At 36.4% G+C, this 16705-nt stretch overlaps 3 protein-coding genes across 3 annotated transcripts; 2 read left to right on the top strand and 1 right to left on the bottom strand.

Moving 5' to 3' along the window:
* Positions 1-696: 696 nt before the first annotated feature.
* LOC111780406 (IQ domain-containing protein IQM2-like) lies at positions 697-4603 on the top strand. Its single transcript, XM_023660789.1, has 9 exons — positions 697-814; positions 1772-2258; positions 2341-2455; positions 2546-2611; positions 2709-2797; positions 2880-2970; positions 3063-3302; positions 3771-3872; positions 3966-4603. The coding sequence occupies exons 2-9, from the start codon at positions 1813-1815 to the stop codon at positions 4581-4583; spliced, it is 1767 nt and encodes a 588-aa protein (XP_023516557.1). The 5' UTR covers positions 697-814; positions 1772-1812; the 3' UTR covers positions 4584-4603.
* A 1139-nt stretch (positions 4604-5742) lies between these two features.
* LOC111779580 (succinate dehydrogenase subunit 6, mitochondrial-like) lies at positions 5743-8280 on the top strand. The gene is made up of 3 exons (XM_023659646.1): positions 5743-6037; positions 7205-7307; positions 7828-8280. The coding sequence occupies exons 1-3, from the start codon at positions 5852-5854 to the stop codon at positions 7980-7982; spliced, it is 444 nt and encodes a 147-aa protein (XP_023515414.1). The 5' UTR covers positions 5743-5851; the 3' UTR covers positions 7983-8280.
* A 2504-nt stretch (positions 8281-10784) lies between these two features.
* LOC111780523 (fasciclin-like arabinogalactan protein 15) lies at positions 10785-13635 on the bottom strand. The gene is made up of 2 exons (XM_023660948.1): positions 12185-13635; positions 10785-10849 (listed from the first exon to the last, which is right to left on the bottom strand). Exons 1-2 carry the CDS (start codon positions 13509-13511, stop codon positions 10785-10787), a joined length of 1392 nt encoding a protein of 463 aa, XP_023516716.1. The 5' UTR covers positions 13512-13635.
* Between the last annotated feature and the right edge of the window lie 3070 nt (positions 13636-16705).

Below are 16705 nucleotides of genomic sequence, written 5' to 3'. Positions count from 1 at the left end.
TTTTTATTTAATATTTTCAAATAATACCCATTTATCATATTTTAATGAAAAATGAGATTAATAAATTATTATGGTCACTAATAAAATTTATAATTATAATTATAATTATATATATATATATATTGATTTTTCTAGATGTATTACTTATTTATTTATTTATTCATTTTTCACTATATTTTCAAAATTTATTATGTTTATTTGAAAATAAAATTGTTTGATTATAATTTAACTCACATGTATCTAGTTATAAAACATATTTAATTTATTTTAAAGATAATTAATAGAAATTATTTATAAGAATTAAAAATATTTTAAAATAAAATTTATGGACAAAAATAGATTAGTTTAAAAAAAACATAAATAGAAATATTATTTTATCATTTTTGTTACGTCTAAAATGCTTAATAATTTTAATTTTAAAAAGTAAAAAAAAAAAAAAATTAATAAGAGAGAGAATTATATATAAATAAATAAATAAATAAATAAATAAATAAAAAGAAATATTGAAAAAAAGGGAAAAAGCAAGATATGAATTGACTTTTATTCCAAGAATTTAAGAATTTAAAATATGGTTTTGGTGAGAGTACAATTTGGTTGGAAAGTCGCGTCCTCGCCGTCCTCGCTTTTCTACTCTGCCCCGGTGGAATTGTCTCTTTCACTCCCTGCTTCCGCCTTCTCTTTTCACTTCCCTTTATAACCCCAAACTCATCGCCTTTCTCAAATCCTCTTACCATTTCCCTTTTCGAATCTTACTCATTCGCTTACTTTCTTCACCAATCCAATACCTAAACCCCTAAACTTGTCACTGATTGAGGTAAATCCCTCCTTCAATGGCTTTTTCTTCCATTTTTTGTGGTTTTCTGATGAAATGGGCACTTCCATTTCTCTGTTTTGCTGATGTTTTTGGTAATGTAATGCTAGATTCTATATGGATTTTGATTTCTGGAAATGGGTTTGTTTATATTGCTCTGTTTTCTTGTTTTTTTTTTGTTCTTTGTTCTTTGTTCTTAGATTGTGGTTGTTTGGCTCATTAAGAATCTGGGTTTTTCTTTGAACAAAATAGTTATTCTGTAGATCTTCAATGCTTCTTCTTCGATTTTTGTGCTTCTCTGATGAAATTGGCACTTCCATTTCTCTGTTTCACTGATCTTTGTGGCAATGTACTGCTAGATTCTGTATGGATTTTGATTTCTGGAAATGGGTCTGTTCATATTGCTCTGTTTTCCTGTGTTTTTTGTTCTTTGATCTTAGATGTTGGCTGTTTTCTTGGTTTTGATGGTTGTTTGGATCATTAAGAATCTGGGTTTTTCTTTAAACGAAATGGGTGTTCTGTTCATGACTTATTATGTAGATCTTCAATGCTTCTTCTTCGATTTTTGTGCTTTTCTGATGAAATGGGCACTTCCATTTCTCTGTTTTACTGATCTTTGTGGCAATGTACTGCTAGATTCTACATGGATTTTGATTTCTGGAAATGGGTCTGTTCATATTGCTCTGTTTTCCTGTTTTTTTTTTGCTCTTTGATCTTAGATTGTGGTTGTTTTCTTGGTTTTGAAGGTTGTTTGGATCATTAAGATTTGGGTATTTTTCTGTTCCTGACTTATTCTATAGATCTATGGTTCTAGCCGCCAATTTGTTCTGGTTTTAATGGAACTATGCTTGTTTGTTTGCTGTTCATGTGTATTGTTCTTGGATTTGAAGATCAAGAGAAAACCCTTTGATTGTGTTATGTTTTTCATTCTCATTTCTGGGTGGATTCTTGTCGATACAGGAATAGTGTTCATAATCTAGTTCTTGCTGAACTTTGCTGGAATGGGGGCTTTCTTTTCCTGCCCTTTGGCTAAATACATTGATGTGGAAAATGGTTTAGAATCCATCACTGTGAAATCCATCAGTTTCGGAGACGACGAAGTAAAAACTCCGGTTCGATCCATCAGTTTCAATAGTAGAGATTTGGAGCCTATGGTAATGAAATCGGTCGGTTCGGGGAAGATGACATTAGAAATATCCGTTAGCTTCAAACGTAGAGAGTTGGAGAAGATGGTATCACTAGAGGAAAACTTGCTTGTTGTAGCTGATAGTCCAAAGAGCAAAGAGATGGAGATTCAATCTCCTAGATCGGAGTGTCGTGATCGTGATGAGATCAAAACGACGACGAATTCGAAGCACATGGCTGCCATGAAATTGCAGAAAGTTTATAAAAGTTTCAGAACCAGGAGAAAGCTAGCAGATTGTGCCGTTCTTGTAGAGCAGAGTTGGTGTGTGTTCTTGCTTGTGTCTTTATTCTTGATCTAAATAGATCTATATTGAGCTTGTTCACAATTGTTGTCTTTGTTTCAGGTGGAAACTCTTGGATTTCGCTGAGCTCAAGAGGAGCTCGATATCGTTTTTCGACATAGAGAAACACGAGACTGCCATTTCGCGGTGGGCTCGAGCTAGAACCAAAGCTGCCAAGGTAAACTTCGACATGTTTTTATCAGCTCTTGTCATGAACCTACGAACACCTCGAAAGTTTCTAACCATATGTCATAAAACATCATTACAGGTCGGAAAAGGCTTGTCCAAAAACGACAAAGGTCAAAAGCTTGCTTTACAGCACTGGCTTGAAGCTGTAAGTATATCGAATTCGAGACATAGATTGTTACATAGTTCCTGTTTTCGGTCCCCAACTCGGCATCGCTAATTGTTATGTCTATTTCTTTCGACAGATCGATCCACGACATCGATATGGCCATAACTTACAATTCTATTATGCTAAATGGCTTCATTGTCAGAGTGGACAACCCTTTTTCTATTGGTAAACATTCTTTGATCTAAATTTTGAAGCATCATTACTAGAACTCGGGTTTTCGAGAAACTAAAAGTTTCGAGTTAAACAGGTTGGATATAGGAGAAGGAAAGGAAGTGAATCTTGTTGAACAGTGCCCGAGATCGAAACTTCAACAGCAGTGTATCAAGTACTTGGGTCCGGTGAGTCCTTAAAACCCGAGTCGAAACGTTATTTATTTGCGTAATTTGTGTTATATATGGAATGTTGAATCATCCATATGTTTTTCTTTCAGCTGGAAAGAATGGCTTATGAAGTTGTTGTGGAAGATGGGAAGTTCATGTATAAGCTATCGAGGGAGCTCCTTGACACGACCGGAGTCGATAAGCACGTGAAGTGGATATTTGTTCTCAGCACCTCTAAAGCGTTGTACGTTGGCAAGAAACAGAAGGGTATGTTTCAGCATTCGAGTTTCTTGGCCGGAGGAGCCACGTCCGCTGCTGGAAGATTGGTTGTCGAAAATGGGATCCTAAAGGTATAAGTCATAGAGATTGTAGAATTTTCGTTCTTCGTTTCCCTCATGAGTTCCTACCATGTAAATAGCTTGTCTTCGTTCTTCGTTCTTCGTTCTTCGTTCTTCGTTCTTCGTTTCCCTGAAGGTACAAGTCATAGAGCTTGTAGAGTTTTTGTTCTTCGTTTCCCTCGTGAGCTCCTAAATAGCTTATCTTCGTTCTTCGTGCTTCGGTTCCCTAAGGGTACAAGTCATAGAACTCGTAGAATATTCGTTCTTTGTTTCCCTCGTGAGTTCTTACCATGTAAATAGCTTATCTTCGTTCTTCATTCTTCGTTCTTTGTTCTTCGTTCTTTGTTTCCCTAAAGTTACAAGTCATAGAGCTTATAGGATTTTCGTTCTTTGTTTCCTCTCGTGAGTTCTACCATGTATATTACTTATCTTCAACCTTAAAAACGTTCATTTAACGAAGATTCACCGTCTTTTGAACAGGCAGTTTGGCCTCATAGCGGACATTACCGTCCCACGAAAGAAAACTTTCAGGAATTCATCTCTTTCCTTACAGAAAACAATGTCAACCTCACTGATGTAAAGGTAAGAATTGGAAAATAAACCTCTAAGATGTTCTTTTTCTAATGAAATCAATGCATAGATTGACATGGTTTTTGTTTGTTTGGTTAAACTCAGATGAGTCCAGATGATGAAGAAGACAACGGACAACAAATGCCAAAGAACAGTCACCATGTTCGATTCGGCTCAACCGAGGAAGATTGGGTTCAAAAGTTGAGTGGTGGTCGAGACGACGACATAGCAGAGCTCATTGCTGAAGAAACGACTGGCAAGAACTCGATCATGTCGACTGCCAAGCTGTTCGAGCCAAAGAGGTCGATCAACCTGAGTAGAAAACTAACCAATCTTCACATACCAGATCGAGGTAACCTGATCGAGAAACTCGAGATGGAAAATAAGTTAGAAGAGGAGAATAGAAGTTGTGAAGTAGAGATCATCCCAGATGAATCAATACTGAAAAGAATAAACTCACACAAAGAAACCAAATCATACCAACTGGGAAGGCAGCTATCCTGCAAATGGACAACAGGTGCAGGTCCCCGAATCGGGTGCGTTCGAGACTATCCCGTCGAGCTTCAGCTCCGAGCAATGGAGCAGGTGAGCTTGTCGCCAAGAATGGTGGCTGCTCGGTCCGAAATTCAATGCTCGCCTCGGATCGCCAGTATGCTGAGCCCAAGGGTGTGTAGGGCAGTTGACATGATGCACCAAAGTAATACACAGACAGTTGATTCCTAATTATTCTATTCATTTGTTGAGAAAATATGATACAAATATTTGTTATTCTTTCCTTCTAAAATGTACATAAAATCTTTGTTCTAATCATATCAATGTTTCTTGTGACAAATGAAGAGATCTTCGATTTCCGCGATCAACTCAACCTGTTTAGTAAGTTTATTGGGTTCGGTTAAAACTAGATTGGGATGAACTGAATCGAACCTGAATTTATTATAAATTAAAAAAATATATATTTTTATTTAGAAATACATTACAAGGCTACAAATGGGCGTTGGGCCCTGAGGGTGGATGGTGAGATCCCACATCTTTTTACGAGGGTTGGAAATCTCTCCCTAGATGCGTTTTAAAATTTTGGAAGCCCAGTTGTGGGCTTTAGCTGCCCAAGGAGGACAATATCTACTAACTGTGGGTTTGAATTGTTAATTGTTACCGTTTGAGTTTGACAATATCTACTAGCTGTTGGCTTGAGCGGTTATAGTTTGAGTCGACAATATCTACTAGCAGTGGGCTTGAGCTGCCCAAAGAATACAATATCTACTAGCTGTGGGCTTGAGCTATTATAGTTTGAGGAGGACAATATCTACTAGCTGTGGGCTTGAGTTGCCCAACGAGGACAATATCTACTACCTGTAGGCTTGAGCGGTTACAGTTTAAGTTGGACAATATCTACTTGATGTGGACTTGAGCTGTTATAGTTTGAGTCGGACAATATCTACTAGCTGTGGGCTTGAGCTATTACAATTTCAGTCGGACAATATCTACTAGGACTTGAGTTGCCCAAAAAGGGCAATATCTCCCGGCTGTAAGCTTAAGCTATTTGAGTCAGACAATATCTACTAGTTTGTGGGCTTGAGCGGTTACAGTTTGAGTTGAAAAAATGTCTTAATCCGACCAAATTTCAATTGATTAATCTCATAATTTTTAATTTTTTCAGTCATCGATTAGAGGTTAGAATTTTAATNAAAAAAAAAAAAAAAAAAAAAAAAAAAAAAAAAAAGTTAGGTTTTTGGATTTCCTTTTCCAATTTATTGGGAGTAATTTTTAAAATTTTGTAATGGGTATTATATGGGCCGAAATGGTAGGCTTTTCTATTGGGCCTTTTGTTGGCCCAAAACCATTGCAGCCATTAAACGATCTTCATTTTCGTCACGAAACAAGACGAGCTCTGAAGAACGAGATTGCAGAGCAAGAACAGCTAAAGGATTCTGTTTTCAATCGGATTTGGTTACTGAAATCTCATTCCTAATCTGTTTTTCGCCGGAAAAGTTATGGAAGATTCGTCGTCTCAATCCTTCTTCAGGAAGCACTGGGAAGATTACAAGGAATTTTGGTCGGAGAGATTTTCGATCCTCGACAACTATTCTCCATTCGTCCAGCGCGACAAGCCACTTCCTCCATGGTCTAGCTCCGATGTCGAGGAATTTATTGATTTCAACCCCGTCCATGGCCCCGCTGTAATTCATCCTTCACTTTTCTTTTGTTTTACTCCTTTTACTTGGTGCTTGTGAGTTCTGTTCTGTTCTGCCATTGCGTGTTTCTGCTTGGAGATGGAGCTCCCTGGAGCCGCGGATCAATTTCTTTCCGTTTGTTTCGTATTTGTTCGTCTTCTTTTACTGTGTTCTTTGCTTCATTCCTTCTGTTCTCTGGTAGTATGCACATATCTCTCGTTTGTTTTATTACTTTGTTTTCTTGATCGATGCATGCCAGTTTGTGTTTCGGATGATCTCATCTGGATTTTTCTATATCTTGATCCTGCAGCTTTGAGGGCGAACATTTCCAACTTGAGATTTATTATTAGATTGCTAAATCTGAAATTAGATGTGATCCGTTTATATCAGCCACTCCATTATCTTCTTGATTTGATATGCTAATGCTATAAAGATTTTTGGGCTCAAAAGTCTTTGTTTCAACCGGTACACTAGCTAGCTTTTGAAGATGCAATGTTAGGCCTCTTGAATCTTCTTAACCTTGCTTCTTGTAATCGGTCCTTTGGGTACATGCACGTGATCAGATGTTGGATTCATATCAACTTTCTTCTCTGGAGATTAGGTAATAGAGTTGTTTTTCCTTTTGAATTTGGGATAATCTGACGCTTCCTAGCCCGAGGATTGTTGATGCACAATGGCTTAAGTTACAATGTTGTATGCCTCGTCTCCCTCCCCTTCTCGTGCTGTATTGCTCTGAAATTACTTGAAGGAAATTCATCTTTCTTTTGTTTTCCATTAATCGTTATTGGAATGTTATCATTTCTACTATCAAATTGATGCATTTTATTTCTACTATCATATTGTAATCTCCAGTTTATTGTCAGTTAGTATCTACATTATGATACTGCCTGTAATGTTTAATAATTCGATCATGGATTCATTATATGATCTCCCTTGCCTTCTTAAGTTCTACTACTTGGCCTGTTACACGTTCTTCGGGATGAAATATCAATAATTGCTTAAGCAGCATATGTCCTTAAGACTGGCGGGGTAAGAATGGTTGTCATTTTGTTTCACATTTTTCCAACATAGCAGGATGGCGAAGGCAGATACCTCAACTTTCTGTGATTGAGAGTTCTTGTACATGCTTTTAGATTCTTCCTCATTCATTAGCTGCTTACTGTTCTTTTTCAGTTGAAGACTGCCAGAGAAGCTGTGAACTTTGGTCTTAGAGGAACTGTTATTGGAGCTGTATCAACTGCCGGTGTTGCATGGAAATACTCGAGAAGTTTACATGGTATTCAACTGCCTTGTCTTTCTACTTAGCTTCTCATCAATTCACATTCCTTTCATTAGTTCCATTTCTATACAAGTCCAATGTCTTTTTCAACCAATGGAGCACATTTTTATTTTCACTGGCTAGAACCTTGCAAAATACTATACTATGCACACAACTCAAATAGGTCGTGGGGTTGGTTGACATGAACATATACTCGCCTAAAATAATTCCTGATTTACTTAATAGGGTGATATTTTGATTAGCGTCTAAAGTTGAAACGTTTAATGTCCTGTGGTAGAATCCTGAGAACCTCAAGGCTCAAATTCTTGAGTCCAGTCCTAAAAGAGTTGAGGAGCTGGCTTTATATGTCCAGAACTTGAGTATCTCTTTCTATGTTTAAATCTGCATCAGAGCAAACCAAAAGACATGATAAGCATGTGTTGAAACGTTGACCATGAGCATGTGTTGTTCTATGTATAAAGATGCATAAAGTGCTTGTAAATACTGGCGTGCTTATGCCATAGATGTGTTATGACAGGCGCTGGGCTGTCGTTACTGGCGGGAGGTGTATTCGGTTGGACTTTTGGCCATGAGATCGCAAATCATTGGTATCAACTTTACAGGGTGGACACCATGGGGGCACAAGTTAAGTTTATGGAGTGGTGGAGAAACAAGAATGAGGGACATTTTTAAACTCCGAGTTGCAGTTGAAGCAGGTACCACGCCGCTCCCATTTAAAATAAAAATGAATGTGCAACTTTGTTGAAATTCAATGGTTGATTGGTTTGTTTTGTGCTGAACTCTTCCAACCCAAGTTGAGAAAAGGACTGTATCCCTTATTGTTTTTTCCCCCAATATCTTCTGGAAATGATTGATTCATTTGCAAGCTGGTTAGGAATGTAGCCATCTTTACCGAGTACCTTGAATCGTGGGTGTTAAGGTCTAAAGCATCCATTATTGGTCCATAATGGAATCATACATCTGTCCTGTTGGAAAGAATTATTTGTGTGTCAATTTTGTGCTCAATCAAGAATTGAACCAAATCATTAAGTTTTTGCAAAAGAAGAATCGAACAAATGATTACTTGGACACAACCAACCAGTTTAGTTCTACTTGTCTTATTGGGTTCATGAACCTAAGAGGAAGAACCTAGGGATTAAAACCAAAAAGAGAAAGAGCAGACGAAAGGATGTCGTGCGATAGGTTGTTCGTTGTGATGACATTGTTGTGTGAAGGTGAGGAGCGAGGTGGAGGTACAACATATAACGTTGCTGCAAGGGAGATGAGCAATCAACATGACGAGCACAAGGAGAGTGTGACAAAACGAGGCAAACATTTTAGAGAGACATGTAGTGTAGAAGTTCAAGCCTACCACTAACAAATATTGACTTGCTTTTTTCTCGATTTCTATACAGAATATTTCGTTCCCGATCTGGAATCTCATATTATAGCATCTTTTTAAGTGGGATTTACCAAAACAAAATAAAAAAAGTATAAAGGTCCTCAAAAGATCAGTAAGAATAACATTACAATATTCTTTTGACCCAACTCTTAAAATAAAAAAAATAAAAAAAAAAGCCTTTCATGTACTTTAGTTCACTTCGATCTTGTATTTTTAAAAACCAAAATAATCGTTTGTACATGAAAACGAGAAGCATTGTGAACATTATAACTTTTACTTCATAATTCAATTAACTATCACTACAAAGCTGNAAAAAAAAATTGGCTGCTTTATTTGCTGTCCATACTTTGAATAATTTAAATAAAGTTAAAAAGGGAACGTGTACGCAAAGTAAAGATTAATGTGATGATAAGAGTGATAGAAGAGGGAAAATACAGCTTTATTGTGTTGCACAAATTTCAGCTATCAAATTTATTATGCAGTGGGGGAATAATACACAACAAGACGTTCCACCCCATCTATGTTTTTGCCCATTTCAACCACCTTAAGCACTCATCAACATAAGAACACTAAATTATAAAGAGAAAAAAAAAAGAAAAAAAAAATCTAAGGAAAAAAATACAGTTATGTACTGAATAGTATAGCTGAGGATTGAAATTCACAGTGGATTTTCTTTTCTTTACTGAAGCTCACATGAAAATAATGGAAAAAAAAAAGGAGAGAAAAAAGGGGATGGAGATCATCCCAAGTTTACCCATTAAAGGAGGGCTACATCTTCATGAACAACATTTCTGCATCTGTGTCAACAAACGAGAATATCTCTATTAATGAAATTGCATTCCACCTCCTATTGTCTCACAAAACCAATTTCCCGTAATAGCCCAAACCTACTAATCACAAATATTGTCCGTTTTGGCCCGTTACGTATCGCTGTCAGCCTCACAGTTTTAAAACGCATCTACTGAGAGAAGTTTTCACATTTTTATAAGGAATGTTTCATTTCCCTCTCCAACCGATGTGAGATCTCACAATCTCCCAATCCACGCCTTTGGGGGTCCAGCGTCCTCGCTGGCCTATTGCCTGGTATCTGACTCTAATACCATTTGTAACACTATGTCTGCTATGCTAGTAGATTGTGAGATTGTGAGATCCCACATCGCTTGGAGAAGGGAACAAAACATTCCTTACAAAGGTGTAGAAACTTCTCCCTAATAAACACGTTTTAAAATCGTGAGGCTAACATCAAATGTAACGGGCCAAAGCGGACAATATCTACTAGCGGTGAGCTTAGACCATTACATTTTCATAATAAATAAATAACAATACGAAGTGGTTTAGGTTTTAGGTATTCTTTTTTTTAGTTCAACTTTAGGGTTAAGGAACTTGAATTCATATTGAAAGCACATTGAAAGCACATGCCTAAACTATAGCTGTCTTCTTCAATGTATTGAGCCTTATATTCTTTAATAAGTAATCCTTTCAATGCAGATCCCAATTTAATATCCCTTTACCTTATAGAAGACCAGCAAGAAATGAGTAAAAGAGAGAAAGAAAAAAACCTGTCTCTTGGAGGAGGGGGGGGTGTTTTTTTTTTTTTTTTTTAAGGTTTAATTAGGGAACCAAAATGGAGTCATCTTAAGGAATTGCATGCTGCAGTTAAGCTATGCAGCAAACCCTTGCTTTATGGAACAAAATCCAACATCTCACTTGGCATTCGACAAGACGTAAGTTTATTCGAACCCACCACTAGTAGTTCCAGACTTTTTCTCAAAGTTTTTAAAACGTGTTTGCTGGTGAGAGGTTTCCACACCCATATAAGGAATGTTTCGTTATTCTATCCAACTAATGTGGGATCTCACAATCCACCCCTTGGAGGCCTAGTGTCCTTGCTCGCACATCGCCTAGTGCCTGGCTCTTATACCATTTGTAATTGTTCAAGCCAACGCTAGTAGATATTGTCATCTTCGACCTTTTCCTTCCTGGATTCCCCTCAAGGTTTTTAAAACGCGTTTGCTAGTGAGAGGTTTCCACACTCATTTAAAGAATGCTTCGTTCTCTATCCAACCAAGGTGGGATCTCTCAATCCACCTCCTTTAGAGGTTCAGTGTCCTTGCTGGCACATAGCCTAGCATCCGACATGCCACTTCAAGCAACTTCCCTGCCATTGTAATAACAGAAACAGAAGAACAATTTTAAATTCTATTTACAGCCTCCAAATTTTTACATGCCTGTTTAATAACCATTTATTTTTTTAGTTTTTCACAATTAAATTTATAAACATTACAAAAATATGAGTTCCTTTGGTTTATTATCTACTTTCTGAACTTAGATTCATAATAAAGTTGAGTTTTGAAAAGAAAAGCTTGTTTTTGTTTTAAAAAATTGACTATGAATTCTAATTTCTGTATGAAATATGAAAATCAAAACTAAAATAAGGCCTCAAATTTTAAATGTTTGTTTAATTACAAACTGCAGAAAAAACAAAACAAAACAGATGAGTGCGATGCTAAGTTTATGCTAAATGATTTAGTAGAAAGAACTTTTATATAAAATTCAATGAATGAATGCTAAGAGATCAAAATAAAATAAGAATAATTAAATCTAAAACTTATGAAGACGCCAACAATATTTTAGTTCAAGAGGAATAATATGTAAAAGGAAGCTTAATGGGCAAAGGACGAGCATTTTCTTTCCTCCACCAGCTGTTGTTTTAAATGTTTTTCTCTTCAAAGGGCCCCATTCCTTAGAAAACCCATAAGATATTCTGAGTTCACCAACCCAATTAATTATTTCTGTTGTCCTCATACTTCTTTTCTCCTAATCACTTTTTTACCTTATATTAAAAACAATTAAGAGAGGAAAAGAACTTCTTAATTAATTTTCTAGTCATTTGGTGATTTTGATAACTCAACAGCCACGCCATGATAATTCCAATCTAATGTACATAAAAACAAACAAAACCCACATGCATATAATTATCACAAGAATTCAAAGAATAATACAAAATAGAAGATGATCTTAGTGAAATTTTTTGTTCATAGTGTCTTTAAGTCGAGCTAATTTTTCCTCTTCCCCTTGCAAAGAACCCTAAGGAAGATTTTAATTTGAATTTTAGTTTTCATAAGATTATCCAGACAGATTCCAAGCAAACCCATTGAAGAAACTCGATATCTTTCATCAAAAGTAAAGTTGAACCAGAAAATCCGTTTCAGAAAAGGCCCATCTCAACGGATCAAACTTTGCCATCAAATCCCCACTTCCCAAGCAATTCCAATGAGTGAATTTCACTATACACCTTCTCAACACCGAAAAAATTGCCCCAATTTATCAGTAGAATCCCTAATCAATCCGGCGTCTAAGCCGGCCACCGGAATCAGACAATTAGACCTAGGAACCGCCATGGAAACCGACGCTACACTAACAAATCTAACAATTGATGCAAGGAAAATGTATTGTAAAACGAAAAGATGCTGAAATTTAACTTTTCACGTACCTCTCCTTGGCTTGGCCACTACCTTCACGTGTTGAACTGTTTTTGCCGACAGTTTCGCTTCCGTTTCCTCCAGCGGGAACAGAACTCCGTCAATCCCCTGCACTGAGATACGGCCGTCGGTGTAAATGTCAGGGTCGAACAAGTATGCCGAGCCATCTCCCTGTCCAAACTTGACTGAACCGTCGGCCTCTTGCGCAACCACTTTATGCGGCAGTCTTAAAGTGTCGTATCGGACTTTTCCAAATCGGCGAACCGCATTGTACATACTCTCCTCCGTCTGATACTCTGGAATCAAATGGTAGTACATGATTTGTTCCGGTGCCCCAGGCTCGCTCAGTTGGTCCGTCGTCAGTTTCGCCATCGCCTCGTCGTTCGGCGCCAAAACGGTCAACACATAGCCCTCTGAAACTAACCGCCCCATTTCCGTGGCTAAGGACGTTAGATTCACTAATATGTCCGCCATTTCGTTGTAACCGCCGTAGTGTAGAAGAGTGTGAATGAAATCTTTCACTTGCCGCTCCCCGTTGAAGTGGTGGTGAGGACCGCCTGGTCCCGGCGCGGGAGCCGGAGCCAGCGACGGACCTGGAGCCAATGCGTCGTATATCGGTAGGGCCGGGGGAGAGCCCGGTTCGGCTGGTGGAGCCGGCTTCTTCAAACGGTGAGTCCTCGGATCGACTTCTGGTGCTCCTTCCGGTTTCACGGCGGTTATTGCCTGAAGATTCCGTCGGCGGTTGAAATCATCCTGTACGGACCGAGGAATGAGCAGCCTCTCGATCCCGTGGATGACGCCGTCGGGCCGAGTAATGGCGTCGGCTTGAATAACCTTAGCGAGATCGACGGTTCGTTCTCCCGTGCGGTGGTGAGTCAATCGGAGGACATGATTGGAAAGCGTCTGGTGACGAATCGACTCCGCATTCCTCGGCCACTCGCCCGATCCAATCCGAGACGGAATGACATGAAACTTCAACAGCGTCTGAAGCGACTTCAAATTCCGCGGCTCGAGAAGAAACCGCTTGAACTCAGGGTCAAGATCGCGCTCCAAAGCTTCATTTCGCGGCGCAAAAATAGTCAAATTATGATTTCCAACAGCATCTTCTAGATTCTGCAACAGCAAAGCCTTCTCAATCAGCTCCGCAAGCTCAGTATAATGCGAGTCCAGTAAAGCCACGAGAACCGAGTTGGAGTTAATCTGGCCAGAGGAATTCGCGGAAGGAGACGACAGGCGAGGCTTCGAATATTCCGGCGACGCAGAGGAAATTCCAAAGAAAAGAAGGAGAGAAACGCATATGAAGTAGAACTGAAACGCATCGGAGACGGTCGAACCCATGGCGGATTGCGGCCGGAGAATGCGGCGGGCTCCGGCGAACAAAAGAGGAAAAAGCTTCCTTCTAGAGGGAGAAGGTAAAGCCAGTGTGATAGCTTGTGATTGCAATTCTTTTTCGTGGGTTCTTTATTCCTTTTTATTTATTTATTTATTTATTTTTCAGAGCTTATTTTATAATTTTATAATATATATATTCCGTATTAATTAAAAGTACCATTTATTTTTATTATCGTACAAATTAAGAGTGAAATTTTTAGTTGAATTACGAAATTACCTAAAATCCTAATTTATATTAAATGCAAAATAAATAAATAATTAAATAAATAAGGTGGAAAGTCATTAAATCAATTTCAACCAACAAATGGTCGCATCCACCAAATTTATTTTGTTAAATTATTCTCCCCTAAATTAAAATATTTTTGTTTTTTTAGGTCCAAAGTTTAATTACTCCTTACTCGAAAAAAATCAAATATTATAAAATTAAAAAAAAACTGACACCCGAGTAAATGAAAGATACATGAATAAACAGTCTGAATGAGAGCAATCTTAAAAATAGAATGACTAAGAAAGATTTTAAAAAACTAAAGGTTACTACATATATCAATATATCAATCAGGTGCACTTTCATTTTCTTAATTTATGTTATGTAATTTTTTTATAAAGTATCTTGAAAAGACTCGTGTTGGAATGATGGGTTATCCCAAACATGGACCATTAAAAAAATTTATAATCATAGTTATCGGGACAACAGTGAGATTTGACCAAATTGAAAACAATTTAAGTTTAAGGTCGTATATATTTATGTATTGAGTTATGTTCAAATGGGTCAATATAAAAAATAAACAATTAATTAGACAACAACATATATCTCTCGTTTTATTTATAATGCAATATTTTAAAAAAGAATGACATTCAAAAGGCTCGATAGAGAGAGGAGCTGAAAATGAAGAATAAACGAGCATTATAGCAAGAGAGCGAAGCACGACCGACGCAAGTCCCCCGACACCACGTCGAGACTCATTCACTTGAGAGAAGTAAACGTTTGAAAGACTATACATAACTAAAATATTTCATCAAGTAATTGGAATTAAAATAAATGATATTATTAATACAAAATGCAGGCTAAAAAAGCTTTGTTTATTATAATTTAATTTAATTTTAGCTATTTTTTTAATGGTATTTATTTATTTATTTTGGCGGGCGAAACAAAAAAAAACACGCAAAAATAGTTTGTGTGTCGGAAAACGTGGTGGAGTGGCCAAAGGAAATGTCGGCAATGGGCAAATAGATTTGGCACACGTGGCAAGTGTTTATTGGATATAAAAATGGTAAGAAGTAGAACTGGGTGTAGGCGATCCTAGAAGCTTCCGACAGCTCACAGTGGGGCACTCCTCTTTCCTCATTTGACCATATTTTTTCTTTTATTTTAGTGAGTGCTCAAATCAAATATCTATCAACAATATCTTCCATTATTTATATATATATATATGAAATATCGACTTCAATTATAAATTCTAGAAAATTATTAAAAAAAAAATTAAAATAAAAATAAAAATTAAACATTTTATATTTTTCAACCCGATAAAATGACTATTATTTATATTATATTCACGTTAAATAAATTACGTTGCATACTTTTTTTTTTTTTTTACAATATAGTAAAATTATCGGTTGACTTTTAAGTAATGTCAAAAATTTAATATAATGCTCTTTGGATACCGACACAATATAGTAATTTTAATAAAATTTAAAAAATAGTTTTTTTTTTATTATTTATGTCGACATATTAAATAATGTTTTAGTTTCATCATATCGGTTGGGTTTGACAATTTGAACGAAAAATATCATCGAAGTGCCTTATTTTCTTCGATATAGTCGTCTTTTTCTATTATTTCTATATAAATTAAATAACCTTCACCCGATAAAATATTATACGAGCGCATTTTAAAAGATTTGTATTTATTAAGATTAAAAAATATTTTTGATCCACTATGATCAGTAAAAAAAATATATATTAATTAAACACATTTTAAATAGGATATAGAAAAAGTGATTTTATTTTTTAAAAAATATTTCTTCTAGAAGTTATTCTAATATATTATTAAACATAAATAATTATTCTAGGAAAGGACACGTGTCATTCTCTAAATAATCAAGAAAAGATTTTGAAAATATATATTTTTTTTTTGGAAAATAAAAATTTTGGGTCGATTCATAGGTTGTTATTTTTTTTGGTTGGGTCAACTCGACCAACTTTAAGATAAAATTCAACCCAACTCAACCTTATCCTCCTTTTAAGATTATTACGAAAATTAATAATATTTGACTTTTACAATTGATGTTAATGATGTATTGTAACTTGTGGACGTTTGATATTTGAATTTTATGAAATTTTAATTATTAATATAACATGTACGGTAGATAAATATGATTTTTTTTTTTTTAAATAAAAGAAAACAACCCGACGACTTAACCCAACTCGAAAATAGAGAATTGGGTTATGAACTCTATTCTAGTTATTCGGATCACCAACTCAACAAATTCAAATTTTCAAGTTGGTTCAAAAGATTTTTCCAACCCAACCCGTGCACACTTCTAATAAGCATTTTGGTTCACTAACTCTAGGTTGTTCGTCTAATTTCGATCTTTCAAGATGAGCACTCGAGCCCTACTTGAATTATAAGTAACATTCTCGATTGATCAGTGTGCCATATAATAATTTTTGAATTCGTGTCTCAACCTCAGTAGCTGATCATCCCGACCCTCAAAATGGGATATAATATAATTGAGGTTATTCAAATTTTAATCCGTTAAAAAACTTAATTAATGAATGAAAGTTCAAGCATGAAAATAATATTCAATCTCTCTTTAGGTAAGAATGTGACATGAAACAAGCACACATAAATACATAAAATCATGCCTCTTTAGGTAAGAATGTGACATGAAACAAGCATCCTCGCCGCTGGCACACGACCTGGTGTCTAGCTCTGGTGTCATTTGTAATAGCTTAAGCTCACCGCCAGTAGATATTGTCTACTTTGACCTGTTACATATCGTCGTCAGTCTTACCGTCTTAGAACGCATCTACTAGGAAGAGGTTTCCACACCTTAATAATGAATGTTTCGTTCCTCTCTCCCACTAATACGGGATCTCACAATCCACCCCTTTTAGGGTCCAGCATACTCGTTGGCATATC

Source organism: Cucurbita pepo, chromosome LG18, assembly GCF_002806865.2.
Source record: "Cucurbita pepo subsp. pepo cultivar mu-cu-16 chromosome LG18, ASM280686v2, whole genome shotgun sequence".
Lineage (NCBI taxonomy): Eukaryota > Viridiplantae > Streptophyta > Magnoliopsida > Cucurbitales > Cucurbitaceae > Cucurbita > Cucurbita pepo.
Note: the sequence above shows the minus strand (reverse complement) of the source record. Positions and strands in the feature narration are given on the sequence as shown.

What these genes read in the sequence shown, in the direction of transcription:
- LOC111780406 (XM_023660789.1), top strand. Translation starts at nt 1,813, where the DNA reads ATGGGGGCTTTCTTTTCCTGCCCTTTGGCTAAATACATTGATGTGGAA. An exon ending in TACAGCACTGGCTTGAAGCT is followed by an intron (nt 2,612 to 2,708) that starts GTAAGTATATCG and finishes TTCTTTCGACAG; the next exon opens with ATCGATCCACGACATCGATA. An exon ending in TCGAAAATGGGATCCTAAAG is followed by an intron (nt 3,303 to 3,770) that starts GTATAAGTCATA and finishes TCTTTTGAACAG; the next exon opens with GCAGTTTGGCCTCATAGCGG.
- LOC111779580 (XM_023659646.1), top strand. Translation starts at nt 5,852, where the DNA reads ATGGAAGATTCGTCGTCTCAATCCTTCTTCAGGAAGCACTGGGAAGAT. An exon ending in ACCCCGTCCATGGCCCCGCT is followed by an intron (nt 6,038 to 7,204) that starts GTAATTCATCCT and finishes GTTCTTTTTCAG; the next exon opens with TTGAAGACTGCCAGAGAAGC. An exon ending in ATACTCGAGAAGTTTACATG is followed by an intron (nt 7,308 to 7,827) that starts GTATTCAACTGC and finishes GTGTTATGACAG; the next exon opens with GCGCTGGGCTGTCGTTACTG.
- LOC111780523 (XM_023660948.1), bottom strand. Translation starts at nt 13,511, where the DNA reads ATGGGTTCGACCGTCTCCGATGCGTTTCAGTTCTACTTCATATGCGTT. An exon ending in AGTGGCCAAGCCAAGGAGAG is followed by an intron (nt 10,850 to 12,184) that starts GTACGTGAAAAG and finishes TTACAATGGCAG; the next exon opens with GGAAGTTGCTTGAAGTGGCA.